This window comes from Mytilus californianus, unplaced genomic scaffold, assembly GCF_021869535.1.
Source record: "Mytilus californianus isolate M0D057914Y unplaced genomic scaffold, xbMytCali1.0.p SCAF_8, whole genome shotgun sequence".
NCBI lineage: Eukaryota > Metazoa > Mollusca > Bivalvia > Mytilida > Mytilidae > Mytilus > Mytilus californianus.
Window position 1 is genome coordinate 81123511 of NW_026262734.1, and position 23270 is coordinate 81146780.

The 23270-nt window shown below is 31.7% G+C and overlaps 1 protein-coding gene across 1 annotated transcript in view; it reads left to right on the plus strand.

Annotated features, from left to right (window-relative positions):
• The first annotated feature begins 439 nt into the window (after positions 1 to 439).
• Positions 440 to 23270, plus strand: part of LOC127712865 (ankyrin-3-like) — a 61176-nt gene continuing 38345 nt past the window's right edge. Inside the window, exons 1-2 of the mRNA XM_052219470.1 lie at positions 440 to 542; positions 22158 to 22484. Of these exons, the coding sequence (XP_052075430.1) occupies positions 440 to 542; positions 22158 to 22484 (430 nt within the window). The remainder of the gene's footprint in view (positions 543 to 22157; positions 22485 to 23270) is intronic.

Here is a 23270-nt window from a genome sequence, read left to right on the forward strand (position 1 = left end):
AACCTGGCAATAAACACTAACACAAATTAGGAAATAACAAATCAATGATAAAAGTTGAACAATGAAAGATATTTAGGGACTGGTTTGGGGGGGGGAGGTGGGGGGGTTCTCGGGAAAAATCTTGGATAGTTTGGAATTCTTTTCAACTGTTTTCCAATGCTCACGAATGACACCGAAGCTGTTTTTGAGAGATGGGTCGTAAGTAAGAACACATTGAGTCCTCTTATTTTTTCTTTTTATCTTTGCATTCTAACAGTTTACTCCTTTGGATAGTTTCCGCTTTCTGAAAACTTTTTTGAATAATTCTGTGATTATAGCCCCTTCTCTTCAAGCGGGTTTCGAGTTGACTTAGTCGTTGTTTAGTTGTTTCTGTGTTGAAACATATTCGCTTGACTTTGAGTGCCTGACTGTACGGGATGCTCTTAGTACAATGGGCAGGATGGCAACTTTTAAGGGACAGGTATTGGTTAGTATCAGTAGGCTTATAATAAAGGTCTGTGGATATAATGCCATCTGTAAGGGAGCTGGAAGTATCGAGGAAGGTGATTTTGGATTTAGATCTCTCATGAGTAAATTTGATACTTTGATGTATGTTGTTGGCATGAGTGATGATTGTATCTAAATTATAGTCATTTTTATTTCCATTTCATATCCATATCATCTATAAATCTAAACCAGGAAAGCGGTTTTTCGATTGAAGATTCAAGGAGTTGTTTTTCTAATTTGCCCATAAATATGTTGGCATATGATGGAGCCATTTTGGTACCCACAGCAGTTCTATTAACTTGTAGATAATGATCTCCATCAAAGGCGAAGTTGTTGTTCTTTAGTACCAGCGTGAAAATGCTCACGCTGGTACTAAAGAACGACAACTTCACCTTCAGATGGACTGCATCTAGGCATCAGGTTTATGCAATTTGAAATATATATATACACATACATAAACACGAGGCTGGTGTAGTCACACTAGCATGCACAAACAAAAAAGCTGGAAAAAATCTAGCAAGTACTATGAAATGCATTCCAAACTATCCTATGAGAGACAATAATTTTAAACTTCAATTAATTCGGACAAAATTGCAATACGTAGCTATAGATGGTTTCCCTTTTTCTGCTTGATAAATTTTCACTATGAAAAAATAAGGGGGAGTTGAATATATATGTAATCTGATAGAGTAAAACCGTCTGAATTTACTGGTCATGTGTACAATAATTGCTTACAATGAAACCATTTTTACTTAATTTAAGAAAAACAACTATGATACAATTTAATCATTAACTGAACTATAAACTCTAATCATTTGCTCATTAGAAGTTTCAAAGCCAAGCAAATTAGAACAGTGCAGTCACTGCACCAGACATGTACATTTCTGTCAAAGTTCTGTTGTTTTTTCATGCTTTTCATACCTTATTAAATGAATGATTTATTTCCAAAAAGAACATCAAACATGGATAAAATGTAAATTATGTTTTTATAATACCAAGAGTTGGAATACGCTGCATTCACCTTGTCGGTCTGTGGGTTTGTCCGTTCGTGCAAAACACCGTTCCGTCACAGTTTTTAACGTATGTCAGAAAGAGATGCCCTGAACACACTGCTTGGTACATTGAACAGACTCGAAACCCCTGCAGACCAATTCTGTGTTTCGCCTCCAATAAAGTCTGCCTTTAATAAATTTGTACAGCCATTTTTGTCTCGCCTGCAACGAAAGTCCCAGTATGTGAGACATAGATATTACTACCCGGCGGCGTAAACTATTTGTATAATGTTTACTATTTTTAGAAGGTAAAAGATCTGAATGCTTCATACCTTGTATGCATATACCTTATGGTACGAAGTTTCCGTCTGTCATGTCCATTGTCCTTAGCCTCATTTTCATGTTTCAGCAACTGCCTGAAAACAAATTTCAGTTTTTTTGTTATGTGCATTTCTCACTTATTATGAGTAGTAGGATATTTGGTATATAGGTTCCTTACAACGCCAACATATATATTTATGTTTATATCGCTCATATGACCGTCAGCAGTCTTCGGAGGTCAACTCTATAGTTGATTAGATGGCGTCAAAACAAAAATACACACGAAACAATGATACATATTATGAACCCCGTGCCTTGAAAATTATGTATTTTAGACTTTTGATAAATTGTATTATACGTTTTAGTATGTTATAAATCAAATATGAGAATTTGAGTCTAATCGGTGAACATGAATTTGATAGCAAATTCCCCTTTAAGAATTTTGCAACAAAAATGTCCAGCAACACTTTTAGCGTTAATCAGTTTTAGTTCTTAGTTGAAAAGTGATGAGAAATGCTGTACAGCTACCTTTTTCTGCAATGTCCAAAATATACCCATAGGAGAAATACTTTACTATCTCAGGTTGATAACCAATTCACCAATGTAAAATATCAAGTACAAATAACCTGATTTTATGGATAATAATAAATGAAGACAACACATTTTTATCTTTGTTGTGTGAATTTTTAAAGCTCTACTTTGCAGAAAGAAAACAGCATAATTGTACTCAATTATAATGATCATCTACCTGGTAAAAGAAAATGTTTATTTCAACATCCAGAGTTATCTCTCTTTATTCACTAACTGGACTTTTATGATTTATGCTTTTATGTATGTTCTAATGTACTATATCTAATTAACATAATCAGAACGAGCGTAGTGAGAAAGATTGGTATGAAAGTGTGAATGATCGTGTTAAATTTTGTAATGCCCGAAAGGGCCCTGTGATTAGGAAATTTTGAATTTCGACACTGGTGTAGACCGAGCCATTGCAACTTCAGTGTATGGGTAGTGGATACCAAAATGAATTTCCATCTAACGTTGTCGTTACATTTTCCTATCATATAGAAGGAACCATAAAAATAAACGTGTTTTATTTTTTGCTTCTCGTAGACACATCCATTTGGATACATCAGTGTGAAATCGGTATTAAAAAGATAATATAGACTGGTATTAGTCAGCTTTATATACCCATTGAACAGTTTTTGATTTTTAAGACATATAGGTTTAATCTTACTGCATTATTCATTGTTTCAATGAGTCATTCCTTTCCGCGAAAAGTATGTGAATTCTGGCTCATCATTGAAAGTGTAACATATCATTTCTTAACAATTGGTTAGTGAAGAGACAAAAATTGTCGAAAATTATTTCTGTTTATGTTATTATAACCAATAGGTAGATACATTTGCTGAAAGGGCTGCTTAAATCTTTCCAGCATGGCTTTGTTTAATTGACATCTGCTGTTATAACATTCTGGAAATCATTTATTTCAATGAATGTGTAACTCTCAGGAATATTTCAGAGTGTTCGTGCATTTGATTTTATTTTTAATATGTTTTAATATCATCAGCTCTTAAATGTTCGTATTAGGTTTAGCCTTCAAATATTAAGTATTTCAGCAAAACTAAATTTACATTAACTGTCGAAGTGCATATTTTCATCTTCTAGACGAAACAACTTTTAAATTTAATCAAAGAAACCATTTCATGTTCAATAATTCCAGAAATTTTGCCCTTTTAAAAGTTTTGTGTGTGAAAATAACCATCTGGCATGTATTCAGATTTTAAAATGTTCATAAAAATGCAGGAATTTGAGGCGGAAGAAATGACAAAAAAAAACGTAAGAGAATACAATGTTAAGTATACAGATATTTTTTTAATTGTTGCAATTAAAAAGAATGTATTTTGCTGTCCCAAGGTCAGATATTCAAACATAAAATATACAATTTAAATTAAAATTAAATGAAACGTTGATAACAAATGTTAAGGGAAAAGTGTACCTAGCTGAAATAATAAAGAAAAAAACAAAAGATCAAATTTATGTCTATTCATGTCAGATAATAGGACTTTAACATTCTATTGAAATATTGAAATACAATTCCTGTCATATTCAAGTGGATTTATGCATTTAAAGCGCCACTTTAAATCACGAATCATAGTTTTTAAAATTTTATCTGATTAATAACTAGTACAAGAAAAACTAATATAGACTGGGACCAAATGGATATTAGATGGATGATGTATGTGAGAAAAAAAATCCAATAACTAAAGCAAAAGCATCATACACCCTTTACAGAAAAAGTTGAGGGGACTGCAAGTGCTTTTGGAAGGATCATGAACTACTAGTGGGATTCGCCATGTTGATCAAGGCATGTCCCAAATGAGTTACAAGTCGTATTCGGTTATGTTATATACCAGGACAGATGCATGGATGTTGCTACTTAAGCTCTAGCATATCGTTTCAAATTGGAGATATATACTATATACAATGATATACTTATGTATGTACTTAAATTGTCGATATTTAAGACTCTGATTTATATTTGTCTCAATGACAATCATTCCACATATCATTTTGATATAGTTACATGCAGATGATTCGGGAATATTTTCTACATAGAAATCGAAAGTAAGTGGTAGAACAAATAAGATCTCAGAAATTTTCGTCGCAAAATTAAGATCTAGATTGACCCTTTTTGATCATTTTATGAATGCAAGTCAAGATACGCATACTGTAGGGTGATACTAGCTTCTTTTCTTTCCTCCTGATTTAATCATATATTAAGTCTGCCTCAAATGAATAAAAGAAAGAAATCGGCAAGAGGAAGAGCACATTATGTTTCCATATGAATGCCATTTGTTCGTTGAATGGAAAACATAAGTTATATTTCTGACTTATTATAGGCATTTTCAGAAGATAACCGTTGGGTTAACCCTGGTTTTATAACTATCTACACTTCAAAATTTACCAAGAACTGCGTGATAAACACATTTATCTGAATGAGGGAAGAAATATCAACTATTCAACAGTCTGGCATTTATTTCGCTTTGACTACCAATTCTCTTGGGTATTTTGGGGGACACTGGATTTCATGGTTTGTACAAAGCCTTCAATCGAACCTATTGGATATGTGTACTTCGTTGAAATGTAAATTCGTAATTTACCTATACCGACGAAATCCTACAAAAATTGGTATTCCATGAAAAAATGTGAATCAACAGCACACATCTTTTATGAAAAAGAATGTGGAGTGCCACTCAACCAGTGAATATGTTAACTTAATTCAATTAATCTTTCTTAAATCATCGAAAAAGTGTTACTTAGTATACCACTGTGTACATAGTGTATGCTACTATTACAAATTTTACACGGATATACATGTATCACACATGGTTTCCTTGGTTCTTTTTCTATCGGATCATAAAATTGGTTAATACATTTATTTCGTAAAATATCTTATCTGTCTGCATAAATCCAGTGATAACAATTTAGGCTTTGCCGAGAACAACTTCAGAATTGAGAACCACTCCTGTTCTCAAAAATTCCATTTGTGATTGTTCTTTCCAATTATATAAGTAATGGCATTTATAAGTGAGGAACATAAATATAAAATACGTCCTTAGTTAAAATAAATGTTCCTTTTACATAGCCATTGGAACCATGACAAATATAATACAATGTATAAGTGATATGTATAAACCAACTGAAACAATAAAAATATACAAAAATTTGGATTTATTATTAGTTCAATTAATGCTCGTACGAGATATGTTCCTTGTTGTCAGTAAACAAATAATGTATTTTGCCATGTCAAGGACGTTTACCCTACACTCCTTTGGTTAATATTTAATACATCTATTCGCGAAAGAAACTTAGTTATTTTTGAAATATAATCCAGATTGATCTAAAAAGAAAAACAAATAAGTATTTTTATGGTAGATGATATCCGATTTTCGAACGTATTCAAATAAATTTTGTGTCATGTTGCCTTTAATTTGAGTAGCGCCTGCCAAGCACCACTTGAAAATACAATAGCTGTCAAATTCATGTTCATTGATTAGATTCTAAATGTCATATTTTATTGAAACATACAAAACGTTTCTTCAAGTTACAAAAGGTCATAAAAACAATTTACAATACATGAACTCTTTATAATGTATCAACATTGCGTGTATATTTTAGAATAGACGTCATTTAACTAACCTACGAGATGATCCTCGAAGAATTTCGTAGATCATATGACCTGATGTAAACATTAAACATAAGGTATAAATATTGTTTTTCTGTTTGATATCTTTTTCATAGATTAAAAAAATATGTAAATCAACGTCTAAGGTGGTACCATACACCTTGACTAAAATTAAATTGGCTCGTTTAATTTTCATAAAATTTTGACAAAACATTTACTTTGACCCTCTGACAAAAATATAAAGATTTCAAAAAACTTGAACCACACACTTTATCGGAAATTTTTTTTGGATATATAGCAGTTTGACAAACACTTATTTTGATCATTGAGAAGCTTAATATTCCCTTAACAATAGAACGTGATTAAAACGTTCAGCTGATTTTTACAGAGTTATCTCTATGTAGTGTTATGTACCACCTTAATATATATTTGAAATATTTTTGTTGGCACAATCAGTCACTGAAAGGGATCTTCCCATAGGTTGCCTTGTTTCTCTTGTTCCCAATGTTGTCATTGTATTCTTTTTGATAAGTAAACATGCTTAGCTCATGTCTAGCCCATCCCAGTGAAGGGTTGAATTAAAGTTCAAATGAATATAGATTCTAATGAGTTGAATGTTTGACATGCAAACGAATAATACATCATCGTTGTTTTTGAGCGTAGTTCGACAAAATTAAACCAAAACTGACTGGCAATAGCAAAATATTTTTTTTTTCACAATTCCGCTGTAATAAATATCTGAAAAAAAACATAATATTTTGATTTGTTGTCGACTTCGTAGCTTATGCTACTTAAAATAACTAATGTGTAAAAATGTGACCTCCAAATATAACGGTTGTACAAGATAAACTTCAAAATTAACTTATTAATGTGCATCCCAAGATAATACTGTTTTGTGTATATGTTGCTTAGCAATGAGTGGAAAGTCTCATTGCAAAAGCCTTAACATGTACAACGTAGAAATGACAGTCATTTGAAAAAAACAACAGCTACCTGAAAATTTACACTAAATGTTCTCTAAAAATCAAAAGGGTTAAAGTCAAATTGTTCAAATAAAACAATAGTTGAATAATATATCTGTTTTGTATACTTACATGCTTTAGTTTTACTATAAAACATGTGTACGTGGACTTTCTTGTAAAAGAAAACCGTTATTTTATCAAAATCTGCAGAAATATACTGTTATATAATTATTGCATTTCCGAACTCTAATTGGCCGATACTTTTCGGTATGCAAGGGCCTTATCTACGAAAGCTCTCTTTAAAACGTCGGCTACAAAATCATGTAATAACGGTTAAGGAAAAGTTACGACAATAAAGCGGAACGCGTTGAGCATATAAAAAAATTGTATCGCTAGTTCTTACATGCTCTATGGTCATGTATTGAATTTTTATAAATGTCACGATTCAGTAAACTTCGGCAACAAACGTTTAATAAGAACGTTAATAAGATTAAGATAACCAATGAAAAAATGTGCACTAAATGAACACTGTTTGTCGATAATACGTTATAGATTCGTACTAAATGTAAACAAATTATATGTATGTTAGTCGCACAGTTCTCTAAAGGGAAACTTAAAAAGAAAAGTTTATTCGATACTTTTGTAGGTTTTATATATATATTATTACACTTGCTTGAAGTTTGAGGGAAACAACAGTTTGTTTTTGTAAACAAACATTTTTTGAAATGTCCAAGAATCAGTGGATGCTATATAGGTACTGCCTATTTAACAAATAAAACTAAACCCAAAAAACGTAGAAAAATAATTGATGTAATGTCAATAGATGACCTTTAAAACGCGTTGTTAAATGGAAGTCTTTTTTAAAATATCTACCCGACCGACAGAGATCGCAATACTTTAAATACAACAGAGCGATCATAACAACAACTTGTTTTTTGCTTTTTTGATATTCAGGCATTCATATTACTTGTGCACATAATATTTAGCACAACCAAACATGTCGGTTGTAATGTTAATTTTATGTAACTCTTTCGAAATATTGAATATGTAGAATGATTGTTTAGATGGGATTAACAAATACATTTTGTTAATGATACTTTATACTGAATAAACAGGTAAGTGCTGTAATTAGGTTGATATAAATATGACGTGTAAAACTCAAATTGCATATAAAACTTTATGTGTATTTCAGCAGTTACAAAGTAAATGTGTGGTTAAAAAACGTAATGTTGCAATCCATATTTTACTTTAACTGTGTAAAAAAATTTGTCAGACGATTTAGATTCTTGGAACATACTTTGGGGTGTACTATGACAGACCATTCTTTTTTTGAAATGACTGTTCTATTCTGATAAAAAATAATGCCGTCATATTGCATGCTCGATCTTCAAGTCAAAAAGTGTATTTTTTCAATTCAATGGTTTAAAAATTCTAAAAAAAAAAATTATTATGTGAAATAAGTACACGTTTATAACAAAATTTTCCGTACACTAGGCAAATTAAAAACGGGGGAAGTCCATAAAAGCTGACATAATCAAACGCTATCAATCAACGGAACATGTGAAAAACAACTGCCATATTCCTGACTTGACATTTTCATAAGAAAATGGTAAGTCAAGCCTAGTTTTATAGCTAGAGAGGCGAAGGTTACCAAAGGGACATTCAAACTTACAAGTCGAAAATAACTGACAACGCCAGAGCTAAACCTGTCGCATGTATGACAGTTGCAACAGTTATTAAGTTGAAAAGAGGTCATGTAATTATCTAACAATACAAGTAAATATAGAAACACACTAATGCCATGACTTAATGTCATTCAATGCCATATACATTTAAAAAAAAAATTAAATAGCACCCTATTTTCGTTGAAGTCTGAAAATCTTTACCAATAAAAGTTTAAACCAAAAAATTAGGAATCCCAAATATTGCCTTACATCATTCATTCAAGAGGAGATTTTTGAAAATCACTTATCCGTCTCTCTGGTATAAACATAAAAAAGACTTTTTACTGGATACACAATCTTCACAAATATTCTTATTCAAAAGAATATATAGCCGGGTCGTCAAAATATTTGATTAAACATCTTTCTTAAGTTATGTTCACAATTCTTTCTACAGAAAACTATTGCCTACAGAAATACTTTGATAAGATATAATTAACCAGCGATTTGAATTAGATGTCTTTTAATTTTATAGTAATGTCAGACCTTTTGATGTGTCTATATTTTACATTACTATTTCCCTAGATTAACTGATTACATCATCTTATTAGTCTTTTTATTGTCTTTGTACAAAAATGGGAATCGTAGATACAAATTCCTTCTTTTAAGGTCATAAAAAACTGAGTTTGAGTGAAGAAACACACTGATTCTACCACTGAAGTTGATATCCATACAGTGCTGTTTTTTATCGACCACATGTGTGTTGAGTTTGAAGGATTGATATGATAATATACCGTAGGTATTCCAATGAGTACTGCTTGTGCAACTCTTTTAGTCGACTAGTTTTTGTTCTCAAATGAAACGTAGTTCATACACAATATTTGCAAAAACAAAAAAACATCGTGCAAGGTCCTTTAATTTTACTTTCATATACAACAATTATGTCCTGTCACACAATAACATTTCAATGAGTGCTTTCATCCCATAAATACAGGTGAACCTTAGATAATGGAAATTACCAAAAGTAGCTTCATATCTTGATCCTGTCGTCCTTAATATTGACAAAGATGGACGACTTCAAAATAGAATCAGTGACATACGTGATGATTTCAATTTTTCAATTATCAGCTTACAATTTCTTAGCAATTATCCGACACTGTGCCTGTTTGTATGGAATTTTCATATCTCAAATTATGCGTTCCGCTCGTGCAAATTCACACTATACAGGCTTCATTAACAGGAATTTGCTCCTAACATAGCGTTTTAGGAAATCATGTTGTGTATACTATATATTGCAGTGCATTTCAAATAGAAAAGCAAGCAATACAATTTGTATGGATGCCTCTCTTACAGTATTCATAAGGAAACTGCGGATTTGAAGATATGCACATGTTATGTTTGAAAATTAGACTGAAAAAACAAGTAGAAAAATTATCAACATTAAATTGATTGAATACTTCACGCATATTTTGGACGGGAAAAACAACTAAATAAATATTGGTACTACAGGTGAGTTCTGCACAGTAGGTCAAACGGGATGAATGAGAACATTTGGACTGTCCCTGTCAAATAAGTTTATTTTTGATAGAGTCAGAATTTTGCCTTACGGACCGCTCAGAGTTTGTGGCGAAGAAAGTTTTATAGTAACTATACACGAAACATCAGATTGAACGTCTTTATTCCACCTGACGTGTATGGTATCTATACATCCGCATACGGTTTTTTTATTTGACTAGCTCTTCAACAGTATTTACAGTTAAGATTTTCCCAAATATTGTGGCCTCCGACATCACTAAAGAGACATTTATTGGCGGAATCTGCCTCTTGCAATTTAATTGTTGTTAGGGTATTACTACCAATGCAGGTTGACTGTTAATCCCGCAAGGTATAACCTGTTCAGTAGCCAGGATGTCGGTACTGGCACGCAATACTGATATTGTTTAATTTTAAGTCAGATGTTATAAAAAATAAGGAATCATTTTTGAAGTTAAGAATATATCTCCCTCATGCGAAGCTCTGATTTCTTGTACGTATTTTGCAATACTTCACATTTTTTGGTTTTGTTCAGTTCTATAACGTTTGTACTAATTTTGATTTTTCCAAATAATGAAGTAATGCCCATCTGGTGTAGTAGAATAGATACCGAAGGTGTTATTACTACCACTCGATCTATACCTCTGCTGGAAAACTGTTGGTCCCCGAGGCTTTCACCAAACCCGGTAGTTAGTACTTCTCTATTAGCATGAAAAATTGGATATTGTTTGATTAAAATGTTCGGTTACAAAGTATGCGAAATCGTTTTAAATTAAGGATATATCTCCCTCGTGCAAAAGCTCTGACTATTATTAAAATTAATGTTTTCCGCTAATTCTTGTAAGACCTTTTATTTGATTTGTATACGTAGAATCGCCTTATGATATTTGAACACAAATTATGTTAGTTTCGATAGAAACATAGTTGACGTTTGTTAAAAAACATAACGTTGCGCTCGATATTTTACGTTATTTGTACACACTTTTCCTGTGTATAATATTGTTGTTAGGTGTTATCGATTCATGGAATGTCACAGCTGTATACATTGTACACATAAAACCTTTAATTGTGGTCCTTCCTCGGATTCATAAGTTTGAATATGACTTTGGTATCGTTCGCCTCTCTCTTGAATAGCTGATAAAAGACAAAAAGACATAACGTAACGCAAAACCCCGACTTTTGATATTTAAGGTTTGTTCATTGCTTACACAATGCGTCGTAACATTTTATTTTTTTTTCAAATAAGGTAATAGTAAAATGAAAAGTAAAGTGTCATTTCTCTAAACATTTTATAGTAAAATGACACAATCATTAATAAGTAACACTACATTTCGTAACATATCGTGACATAATACGAAAACCTGTGCAATATGGTGATTAGCTTTGAATTTAAACAAAAACATATATATTATTTGCCACTACGGAAGTATTATCCTCGTCGATTTTAAATGTCTTTTTATGAAAGGAATGTTCACGATACAATTATTTCATTGAATAAAACACAAAAGAATAAATGTAATGTCTGATCGAATCTCAGCTTTACATTTATCATTTAGACAATAAACGTGATTTTAAACATTTAAACATAATACGAATTAAAATATCACAAATACAGAATAAACAAAATTGAGTATACTAAATATTTCAATTACTCCAACTGTCTAAATTAGCTGCTCATACATTACAATTGTAGAAAAAATTAATATCAAAAACATTCTTGCAATTTTTCTTAAACATTATTTCCTAAGTTTATAGTGTGTATCTTATAAATAGCAAACACATGCAATTCAAAGAAGTTAACGAGACTTATTACATTTTCTTTGAAAGCATGATACTTGAATATTATTAGTTTGTATATGTTTGTTACTGTGTTCTTCAGGGTATGGCTACAAATCAACCACATAATTTGTTAGAAAGGCAGCTGCATTGTGTTCTTAAAAGAGCAAGCCTTCTTCAGTATTATGAGAGCTTCATCAAACAAGGTAAGTACATTTAATTAAAAAAAAATTGTTCTAATAAATTTTGTTTCTTTTAGCTACACATGAACATAATAGTTAATACATTTTATACTTAATAGTTCAATTCTCCTAAGGAGCAATTGAATACATGGGCAAATATATATAACGATTTAATAGACAATCATCAATGTATTTATTTAAGAACATTATACTAATTTTTAAAGGTTTGATATGTATGCAGGATGCAATTAATGTCATGGAGATGTTATGGCGTCTGGCGAACACAATAGTTATCCTGGTATATATAATGAGTTTATTTGTAAAAGTCTTTATGGTAACATCACTGGGACTGTTAAGCAACCATTTGAGCGGTTGTTAATACCTTTTCATGTGTATTGAATGCTCTCCCTTCTCTTGCTGATCTGTAGTTTTCCCTATCGGCTGTTTTTTTAATACTGTTGCTCTCGAATTCCTTTGTCTTAACCTAATTTTTGCATTGGAAACCAAAATGTTTCTTTAGTTACACCAGTGGTTATATTATTGTGCATTGCGCAAGTGGATACCTATGCTATCTGAATAATTTATGTACAATTAAGGGATTTGATGTCGATCTTTGACAATACGTTGAAATTATGTATTAAAACACAAGCTGTATATACTTGTCAATGAGATAAAAGCTTCATGTGTAGGTGCTTCTGGAAAATTGCAATACAAAGATGAAATATTTGCATCTTATTTTTTCTGTGAACTTATTTTCTTAAGCAACACACTGACAAAAAAAGAAGAAATAAACGAGAGGGGAATCAGCGTATAGTTTACATTTGGTAGGAGGAAAATGAAATTTCTATTCCTAAAAAGCATTCAGTGTTATGTTATACCTTTATGGGTTTTATCAACTCTTTAAAGTTCTTATTCTTTTTTGATTTTCAAAATATTGTTTCCTAAAGCATCACAGACGAAACATTTATTGCGAAAATGTACATCTGGTGCAGTAAAAGTTAAACCGAAAATGTTGTTTAAATAAAAACAAAAATGTCACCAATCAAAAACTTAAAAGCAACTACATGTATTTAACTTTTAACAGAATAAAACATGCTTAATCGACCATTATCTATCAAACTTTGTTTTAGGTGAGTGCGATGTACTGAAGTTATCTAAAGCAGAAGATGGAAAATTTAAAGACGTTATGGAGAAAGTTGGAATGGCAAAGAAATCGAGTCATGTTCGTCATTTCAAAAACACTCTTCTTGAATGGGCGAAAGATCCAGGTAAATCATAAGTTTATTTCTTTGCAATATTAAGCATCGGTAATTTTTGCAAAATTAAGGACGGTGGTGCTTAATTACAGATTAAATATTTAGGTGTTGGAAAGAAATAATATATCCTGTTTTATACCGATGTGTGCTGAAATTATACTAATTATTCCTCTGTTTCTTTCCAATGTGTTATAACTTATAATTAACAAAACATACTTGTTGGTTGGCGCCTATTAAAACGTTTAAATCCGCTGCATTTGTTTGCACCTGTCCTAAGTCAAGAACCTGATGTTCAGTGGTTGTCGTTTGTTGATGGCGTTCATAAGTATTTCTCGTTTTTATATAGATTAGACCGTTGGTTTTCCTGTTTGAGTCGTTTTACACTAATCATTTTGGGGCCCTTTATAGCTTGCTGTTCGGTGTGAGCTGGGAAGATACATATATATTGCCCTTTTTGTCTTGCGTCGGTCACGGTTGCGTTGTCGTGGTCGACTAGTCACACTTTGTTAATCCGCAACTACTGGAAAACAACATGACTGGATTCAACCAATTCATTTACTTGTTATGTTCTAGATCTGAATATTAGATGGAAATATCCGTGAAAACTTGCATGAAGTAAAAACAACTTTCTAAATACTTATCTAATTCTGTTTAAAAGTTAAGGACAGCCACATATTCAATGTACTCACAAGTCAAAAGTCATGGGAAAAATCAGACAGAGATAGTTTCTAGTATGTTCCTATCGCAAGTTTGGAGCCTGTTATTCGGTGGTTGTCGATTGTCGTTTACGAACTAAAACTCGTATCTAGTACGCCACAAATTGGAAAACTGAATGCACAAATACCGAGTTATACGACAAAAAAAAAACCCTTAAAAGAAATAAAGGCAACAGTAGTATATCTCTGTTCAAAAGTCATAAATCGATGGAGAGAAAACAAATCCGGGTTACAAACAAAAACCGAGGGAAACACATCAACTATAAGAGGACAACAACGGAACAACAGAAACACTGAAGTGCAACAAAAACAAACGCCAACAAACATAGAAACGAACTATTTGATAACAACTGCCATATTCCTGACTTGGTACAGGACATTTGAAGGAACAATGGTGGGTTGAACTTGGTTTTATGGCTAGCCAAACCTCCCGCTTATATGGCAATGTTAAAAAATATCGCTAAAATGACAACGTTATGTGACAGGAATACAGCACAAGCAAAAGCAAGAACGCTCAAAACAGAGAAACGCACAAATAAATAATATAATAGTCGTTACAACATGTAAACCGCAGAATAACAACGAACATCTTTCATTAACGACAGCACAGATCAAAGACAAATAAAAAGGAAACTGTCTTGTTTTAAAAAAATGATACAAAATGTCAGCACCTACAAACTCAAGACCATTAAGTTTTATTTTGATGGGTAGGCATTAAATATTCCGATGAATTTTTTGAGAAAAAGGAATTGTACTTTTTTGACAAAGCCTTGGTTCATAACTATTTTTTCTAAGACACAGATAACGTTTTACAAAGTCTGATTAGCAGCTAAAAGCTTTTGATAATCGTTTGAGTAGAAATGTTTTCCTCAATACATGGGTGAAGTTTCAATGATTCTGCTATGTAGAGGAAAAATTATAACTCAAAAAAATTGAAATCGTCTCGATTGTCGTAGATTCTGGTACTGAGAGGAACGTTGTAGTCAAACCCGAAGTATATATCTTAAATTGAGGAATATTAAGCTGTATATGTTGTTTATTTGATCTCTAGTTCACGAGGATATATTAAAAGAACCTTATTTGTGAATTGATATTATGTTTTAAAGCACTATAGGTAATTTTCATATAATGCGTTGTTAAAAATACTATACTTTTATTCTAAACATTTGATTTGTAAATGGAAAGATCTTCCTGAATATACCTGTTTGGGAAATTACATGAGCGAGCTTCTGAGATCTTTTTCTTTTTAACAAATGTCTGTAGGAACTCCGACTAATATGAAAACAAGAGCATGTCGGCAAGTAGAGGCAGTTGGTTCCCATAGTAATGCCGACAATCTGAATTTAACAATTATGTTGTTAATGAGAAACTCCAGAGTACTGATTACTTGTTCTTCGGTGTAACATGATTGAAACTCGGGTTGAATTTTAACGAAATATGCCAAATTGTATGCCCAACGACACATTTGTAGCTTATGGTATCTTTTTGTATGGAGAAACGCATCATAGATTATTACTTTTAAACGTTTATTTATATGTTCATGTTGAATGTGTTGCAGAGGGTAGAGACAGTTTTGATAAAAATGACCGAGATTTAAAGTTCTTTTGAGTTACTATAGTTCATGCCACTACGCAAGTAAATATTATCACAGTATTTCTTTCATCCTTCTTTTACTGCGGACGAATTTTTGATCAATCTTAAAGTCAATTCCTTGGCAGAATATGCAGATAAGCCGTCAATTTACCGTCGTATATATAGATTGTCGGTAAAGTTTAGTTCTCCAATGTAAACAAGGTCAGTCATCAGAATCGTTGCTAAACGAAATTTTCAAATTCGTTGATGAGACACTCGTATTAATAGGATTTGTAGACAAAACAATATTATTTCAAGTTTTTTCGTGTACAGTTAGGTTATACAATGTATATAAAATGTATTTAAATTGAAAACATATTGTTATTGCACTTGAACATTAAGAATTTAAGATCGACAAATAGATTTTTGGTGTCATGTACATAATAAGACAGAAAATGACCTACCGAATTAGACTTATTACCGGGTTTGTACTTACATGAGCAACACGACGGGTGACACATGTGGAGCAGGATCTGCTTACTCTTACAGAGTACTTGAGATTACCCCCAGTTTTTTTATGTGGTTCGTGTTGCTCATACAAATAAGAAGATGTGGTATGAGTGCCAATGAGACAGCTCTCCATCCAAGTCACAATGTATAAAAAGTTAACAATGATAGGTCGAAGTCCGGCCATCAACGAGGAGCCTTGGCTCACAACGAACAGCAAGCTGTAAAGGGCCCCAAAATGACTAGTGTAAAACAATTCAAACAGGTAAACCAACGGTCTAATCAATATAAAAAACGAGAAACGAGGAACACCTATGAACCACACCTAAAAACGACAACCACTGAACAACAGTCTCCTGACTTAGGACAGGTGCATAAAAATTCACCAGGTTTAAATGTTTTGACAAGCGCCAACTTTCACCATAACCTGAGACAGTAGTCTTTTATTTTCAATGTTGGGTTTTGCAAACTGTTGTTTGTCCGTTTGTCTTTTCCTTTTTTAGCCATGGCGTTGTCTGTTTTTTTTTTCTCGACTTTAACGATGAGTTTGAGTGTCTTTTTCGTATATCACCTCTCGTTTGTAACCATACTTTGTCTATTTCATTGTGGCAATACTTAAGGTAAAGAACTGGTATTCCGTAACTAAATGTAAATAGAAAACAAAACATTTAATACTTGCCTATTCCCGTGTCTATCTTTTTTAGGGTGACAACTCATTACGCCAATCCACTTTCCCTATGAAAAATTGTGAAAGTAAGGTTACACGGAATGAATCATTGAATGATAACCTTCGAAATAGTTTTTTATAGTATTAATATGTATAGCACAAACTGTGCTATTATACATAAGACAGATAAGATGTAGATGCTTCCTTTGGTCAATAAGAGTAGAATTATAAAACCTTTCTCGCACACGACGTTTTCTTTCTCATTTTTATATCCCATTCATAAATTCCTATATGACCAATTTGTCATGAGCTACTTTAGTATTGGGATAAAATTAAGGCTGTTTTTGACTTACTAAGACATTTAATTTACATCCTTCTAAATGACAATGGCGTCCCTAATTGGTAAAAACATGTTTACTGTACCACGGGTCGTTTGTCTTATTTTGAAAAGATGTTGATATAAATAAGACAATTGTTTATGTCGCCTTAAAAAAGTTTACAATTGAATTAATTCTAGCTCCCTGTATAAACATGTGGTTGCTAAGTGAACCATGGTTTATCATCTTTCAGCTATTTCATATAAAGAAAAAAACTTATTTTACGGTCAAGTCTGTATTCATGTTAATACCCAATCCATATTCTATTTACAATTATTTTAGTTTTATGAACAAAAGAGTCGAAAGATACCAAAGGGACAATCAATGTTGAGAAGGGCTTGCAAAAAAAGCTTATGTATCATTTTGACAAAGCTGTACTTATGTTTTAATTTGACATTTTAATTTCAATTTTCAGGAAAGAATACGAATGTACCTAGCTACATTAAGAAATCTGATGATTCTACAATATCTCCAGCTTCAGAAAGCTTGAAGCCTAGTACAGTGTCCCTTTCAATGCCTGCGAAGTCTTCTGTGGTACCACAGTTGCAAACATTCATAAAAGAAAGCAAGACAAAAGAAAAAGAAGAGTGTACAAGTTATGTAAGGCTTAGTTTTTAATTTATGAAACATTTAAAGTTCAATTTAAAATCGTATCAAAATATAAACGGATTATTTATTGCCGAGGCAAATGCTTATCGGCAATACAGGCATTTTTTTTTTCTTTTGTTTGTTTTCAGGAGTCAGGATTCTACAGTACCCTGACACTCACCACCTAACTATGGTGTTTGGTTAAACATTGAATAATATGTACAAGGCTGTCCATTTTGTTTTTGATTGATATATATTATATAAGAATATAGTTACTAAAAAAACCTCATAACGCTCACACTTGCACTTACTTCTAACACACAGTCACTGCAAACTTACCATTAGTATGCATGCATATCTCTGGATGAGGTAAAATACAAATATCAACTGCTTGCTACAGTATTATTCAAAATATGAATGATAACAAATCACGAAAACATTTTATGTAGTGAGGTTCAAAATCGTCCCTAAGCATTTATATATTTTGGAATGTTAGATGAAAAACTGTAGTATATCAAAATTTTTCAATATTACGTTTTTGTTCTGATTGTTAAAATGTTAACATTGATTTGGTTTGACTATCTACAATCTCATTAATAAATTGTATACCATATAACTTCCATTTCATATAAACAGGTTATTCAAACACTGCTGTACAGTTTAACATTTCCTGAACACATAACTTTGTATTCGGCTTTGACATGTGTAAACACTATCACCACCGAACTATTTTAGTTCTGCGAGTAATAAATACTGTCAAGAACCATCTGAGTTTGATCAAAAATCTCTTTACCAAAGATAATTTAAGATATGTATAGAAAGACTGCAAATTCCCCATACTTAATCATCCCTGTGAAAAATCTGCAATCAGAGTACTACGATTGACTCTATCAGTATTTCTATTCCATACAAAACTATTTCAACAAAGTATTTAATTTATTTTATTGTGACGGAGAACTGGCAATGCCAGAGCTTTAACTACAGTGATTTTGCATAGTAATGTCAATTTTCTATGTTGCAAGATTTTTACTATAGCTGAAACCTCTTTGATCTGTTTTCTTAAATCAATATCAAGAATACAATTCGAATCAAAAGATAAATGTATTCATAAATGTCGTAAGTTTGTATGGGACCACTTAAGATTGAAATTTGGACATAATAAGTTATCAGAATATTTTGTGTTACCAATCCAGACAGCTGTTATCTTTGATTTGTTCATTTTTAATTAAAATAACATGCAAAAAGAAGCAAAATAAATAATGATTTCTTGTAATGATGTCCCACTACCATTTAAAGTAAGTATCATCTACATATTGACTTAAAAGTGTTTGTTTTTCCTTGATGAGGATACCGTGAATATTGGGGTTGGGCTAAGAAAATAACTCTACGTCAATTACAAACAAATACAGAGAGAGCGTTTCTCCTTATCGGCAATCTCTCTCAAGATTAAAAAAAAAAGATAAATTGCAATTGTTGATTACACAATTGCTAGCACTTTTGTAGAGAGTCTTGAATCATCTGCTCATCGAAGGACCAATATTAAGATTTTTCAATGCTTTTTTGTAAAAAGAAGAGTCAAATGTTTTTCAAAAATAACCAATAAAAGTATAGCTCTCGTGTTGTGGTATTCAAGATAATGTATCAAATAGTACAATAATCTAGTATTCTCCACCGTAAGCCTCACGTTTATAAATCTCTTTTGATAATCATTAATAACATGTGGTAATACAGATAGTACAATAATCTAGTATTCTCCATCGTGAGCCTCACGTTTATAAATCTCCTTTGAAAATCATTAATAACATGTGGTAATACAGACTTGACTCTGTTTGCTATTGTTGCAGAAGCTATTTTAATGTCTGTATTTAACAGGCTGATAGGTGGCCAGTAACTAATATAGCTCCTTTCTAGTTATGACACTCTGATACCGAAAATAAGAGAAAAGACCAGACTCATATCCATAGAAAAATGATCTAAGATATCTCCAAAAGAATTTGAAAAAATCGACGGCAAATCCATCGTTTCCTGGGGATTTTACATTTCTCATATAAAAATTATGTTGTTCCGAGAGAATTTTTGATTGGTCTGATATGTCATTACCCTGGTCATCAATCATTTTAACCATTGCCTTCTTTGTATAATTTCTCTTCTCTTATTTGCAAAAATATTAGAAACATTTTCACCATTTTCATGCCAGCTTGCCAGAGACCTTAAAAGTGAACCTTCTATCGTCTGCTCTCTCATGAATTTAACTCCATTTTTTGGTGTTATTCAAAGTAGTATGTACAGCTTCAGTAGGGGGTGTATTCGTAATAATATTTAAGTTTTTTTATATCCTCTGCAAGTTTCAGAGTACTATTTTCTCCTCTTTTGATGAAGATATACTTTGTGTAATGGACAATACACACATAGTAGATTTACTGTTTAGCAGTTATTCTCTCTGTAAATGTGTAAATTAGCAAAGACAATTGTGTTCAAGTGATAGAGTTTGATTACTTAAAATAATTGTGAAGTTTGAATTACCTTCAATCAAAACATTTTACGTTATATGAATGACCCCTTAAGCATGGTTATTCTGAACAGATCATGCTGACATGAACCACTGACCAAGCAGGCCAAGCTTTTGATAGATTTGTATCTCAAATTACAATTTATTGCGTGTTTGCCTTATATCTAAAAAAAATATAATAGATAGATAGAAACTTAAATAAGCAAAAATTATCAGCAAGTCAAGAACTACAATTAAGACGATTTAGAGGAAATCGTCCAACGACAGTTTATTGGAGTTATTGCCCATTAATAACGATTTTTTTTTTTTTGCATTTTGCATTTTTCCTTAAATGATAAAATTTAAAATAGATAGATAGACACTTTAATCACAAAAATAATCAGCAAGACAGATTTACCTACAAGTCAAATTTTGCTGATATATTTAGTAGACTGTCACCTTTTATAGGAGTGATTACCCTTAAATTTGGATATTTTTTAGTAAAAACTAAAGAAGATAGGGCGAAACTACACAGACTAAATGATCATCAATACAAAATCAGCAAAACAAAGATTTTTGTCATGAATTCTATTCTCGTCTATAATGTTGGAGAATGTCCTTTGTTGAATATGCTCATAGACCAAGGTTAGCGACACAGGCTCTTTAGAGCCTCTAGTTTTATATGGTGTCCAATGGACGCATATTCTTGTTTATTTACATAAGGACAGTTCCTTTGATTACCAATGTATATGAATATATCATGTATATATATCTAAGTATACTTATTCTACGGTGCAAATGAAAATAACAATAATAAATGAAGTGTTAGTTATTGAGGCAATTTTTTTTTTTAGAAATCAGAGAAGAAAATAGACCATCCACAACAAGACACAATACAAAAACACAGACAAAGTGTAGTCAAAGGTAAAATCTATTTAATTTTTGTTTACAATATGTAGCTAATATAGGAATTAACTGGCAATTTTTATACCATGCATAGTGGTTCAATATAACGGCTATTTTTTAAAAACGACTTTCGTTCACTGTTCTCTAAATAAATAATGCTGTTAGTTTTTAAAGCTTTTTTATAGCTGACAATGCAGTCGAAGGCCTTACGATGACATATAGTTGTTAACCTCTATGTTATTTGATCTCTGGGGGAGAGTTGTCTCATTGGCAACCATACCACATTTTTTTCGACTTTATATTGACTCCAATAATTGACTTTTGTATAGATATGCGTCTTCTTTCCTGCGGTAAAATCTTTGCTAAAGTTAGGCAACACCATATACATGTATATATAAAACGTGATCTGAGCGGTTAAATAGGAAAATTATGCTTACTTTCAGACTAGTTTTATAATATTAACCTCCTTTGAATGGTATACAGATGGGATGTAACATTCTTTTGTTATGCAATTATAGATATTGTAGGATTCATACTGTTTAATCATGTATTTTTTTCTTTTATAAATGTATCATAGATATCAATATAGATTGAAAAATAAATAACAATATTTTGAACCAAAATGCACCAAAACATAAATAAAATCAAATCTGAATAAATTGACACAACAAATCATAGCAATGTACATAATACGTAACGGGCAACCGTGTATGTAGAAAACTTCTTAATGAACAATTTCGAATGAACAACCCTTTAATCTTTCACCCTAATGTAGTATAAGGTCAGATAGGAAATTAGATAAATAGCACAAAACGCAATAGCTCTTTATGAAAACTGCACATTAAATACCCTTAAATTTTGTAATTACTTACTTTCTCAGTTGCAAAATGGAATATCAAAGATAAAATCTAATTAACATGCAGAAGATATTGTAGGGTGTTTTTCTGTATAATTGGACATTAGATTAACTTATTTCAGATCACAAATTTCATGGACTTTTTCGTTACTATGACGATTTATTAGATAACACAGTACTTGACAAGAAGGTTCTAGATAACCTGATTTCCAGATGTATTTTGATGATAGAGGACAGAGAAGAAATTATAAAACCAACCACACAGCGTGAACGTAACAAGATTTTACTTGATATTTTGACTGAACGACCATATGATACCTTCTATTTGTTCAAGGATGTGTTAAAGGAATCTGAACCAAACAATAGATATGTTCAAAAGCTTGTCAGTAGAATGCAGACTACTGAAAGCAGAGAAGAAGATACCTGTTGTCATTACGGGCATGAGATTTGTAAGTTGTTTCAACTAACATGTAGTTAAGAAAGATGTCTAATGAGCCATCAACACTAACTTTTGATTTGTGTATACACACTCACACACATATTTACACACAAAAAATGCCTTAGTTAAATGTAAACATTTCCTTAATATCTAATTTGATTTCAAGGAAGCAAACTAACTTGACAGGGATCAAGTGATGGAGAGTAATACGCCTTGCTTACTTTCAATTTCAAATGACTGTCAGCATAGGATATTACAAATTAATTATTTGAAAAAATTAATAAACGATAAAATTATTTTACTGTTACCTTCATTAACACCGGTACCAATGCAAATTTGAATTAACTGAAAGTGACAAACTGTCAACAGTAAAAGATAAATGTTAGCATGTTATTCAAAAGCGATCAACCTACTCGCGATATTCCTTCCATGACGGACCTGGAAGTAGTGTCAAGCTATCCAGCAATTATCTTTAAAAAAAAAGCTATCCTGCAATTCGTCATCCTGCAAATGCGTTTGGAAAACTACTTCAGCGACAATTTTATTTTTTTCAAAATCATGGTTTTTGACTTTTTTTGTTGAAAGAAAGACTTATATAGAAAATCGAAGACTTGTATATCCAATTACCAAATTTCTAATTTAGTTTACATATTTCTATCTCATGTTTTCGGTTTTGAAACTAGCATTTACAAAAACAAATCCTGTTCACGATTCAAACATATATAGTATTATCTGTTAAATCCATTATTTGATTCGTATTTACGCCTATTTTACCTACATTTGCGATTTTTCAACT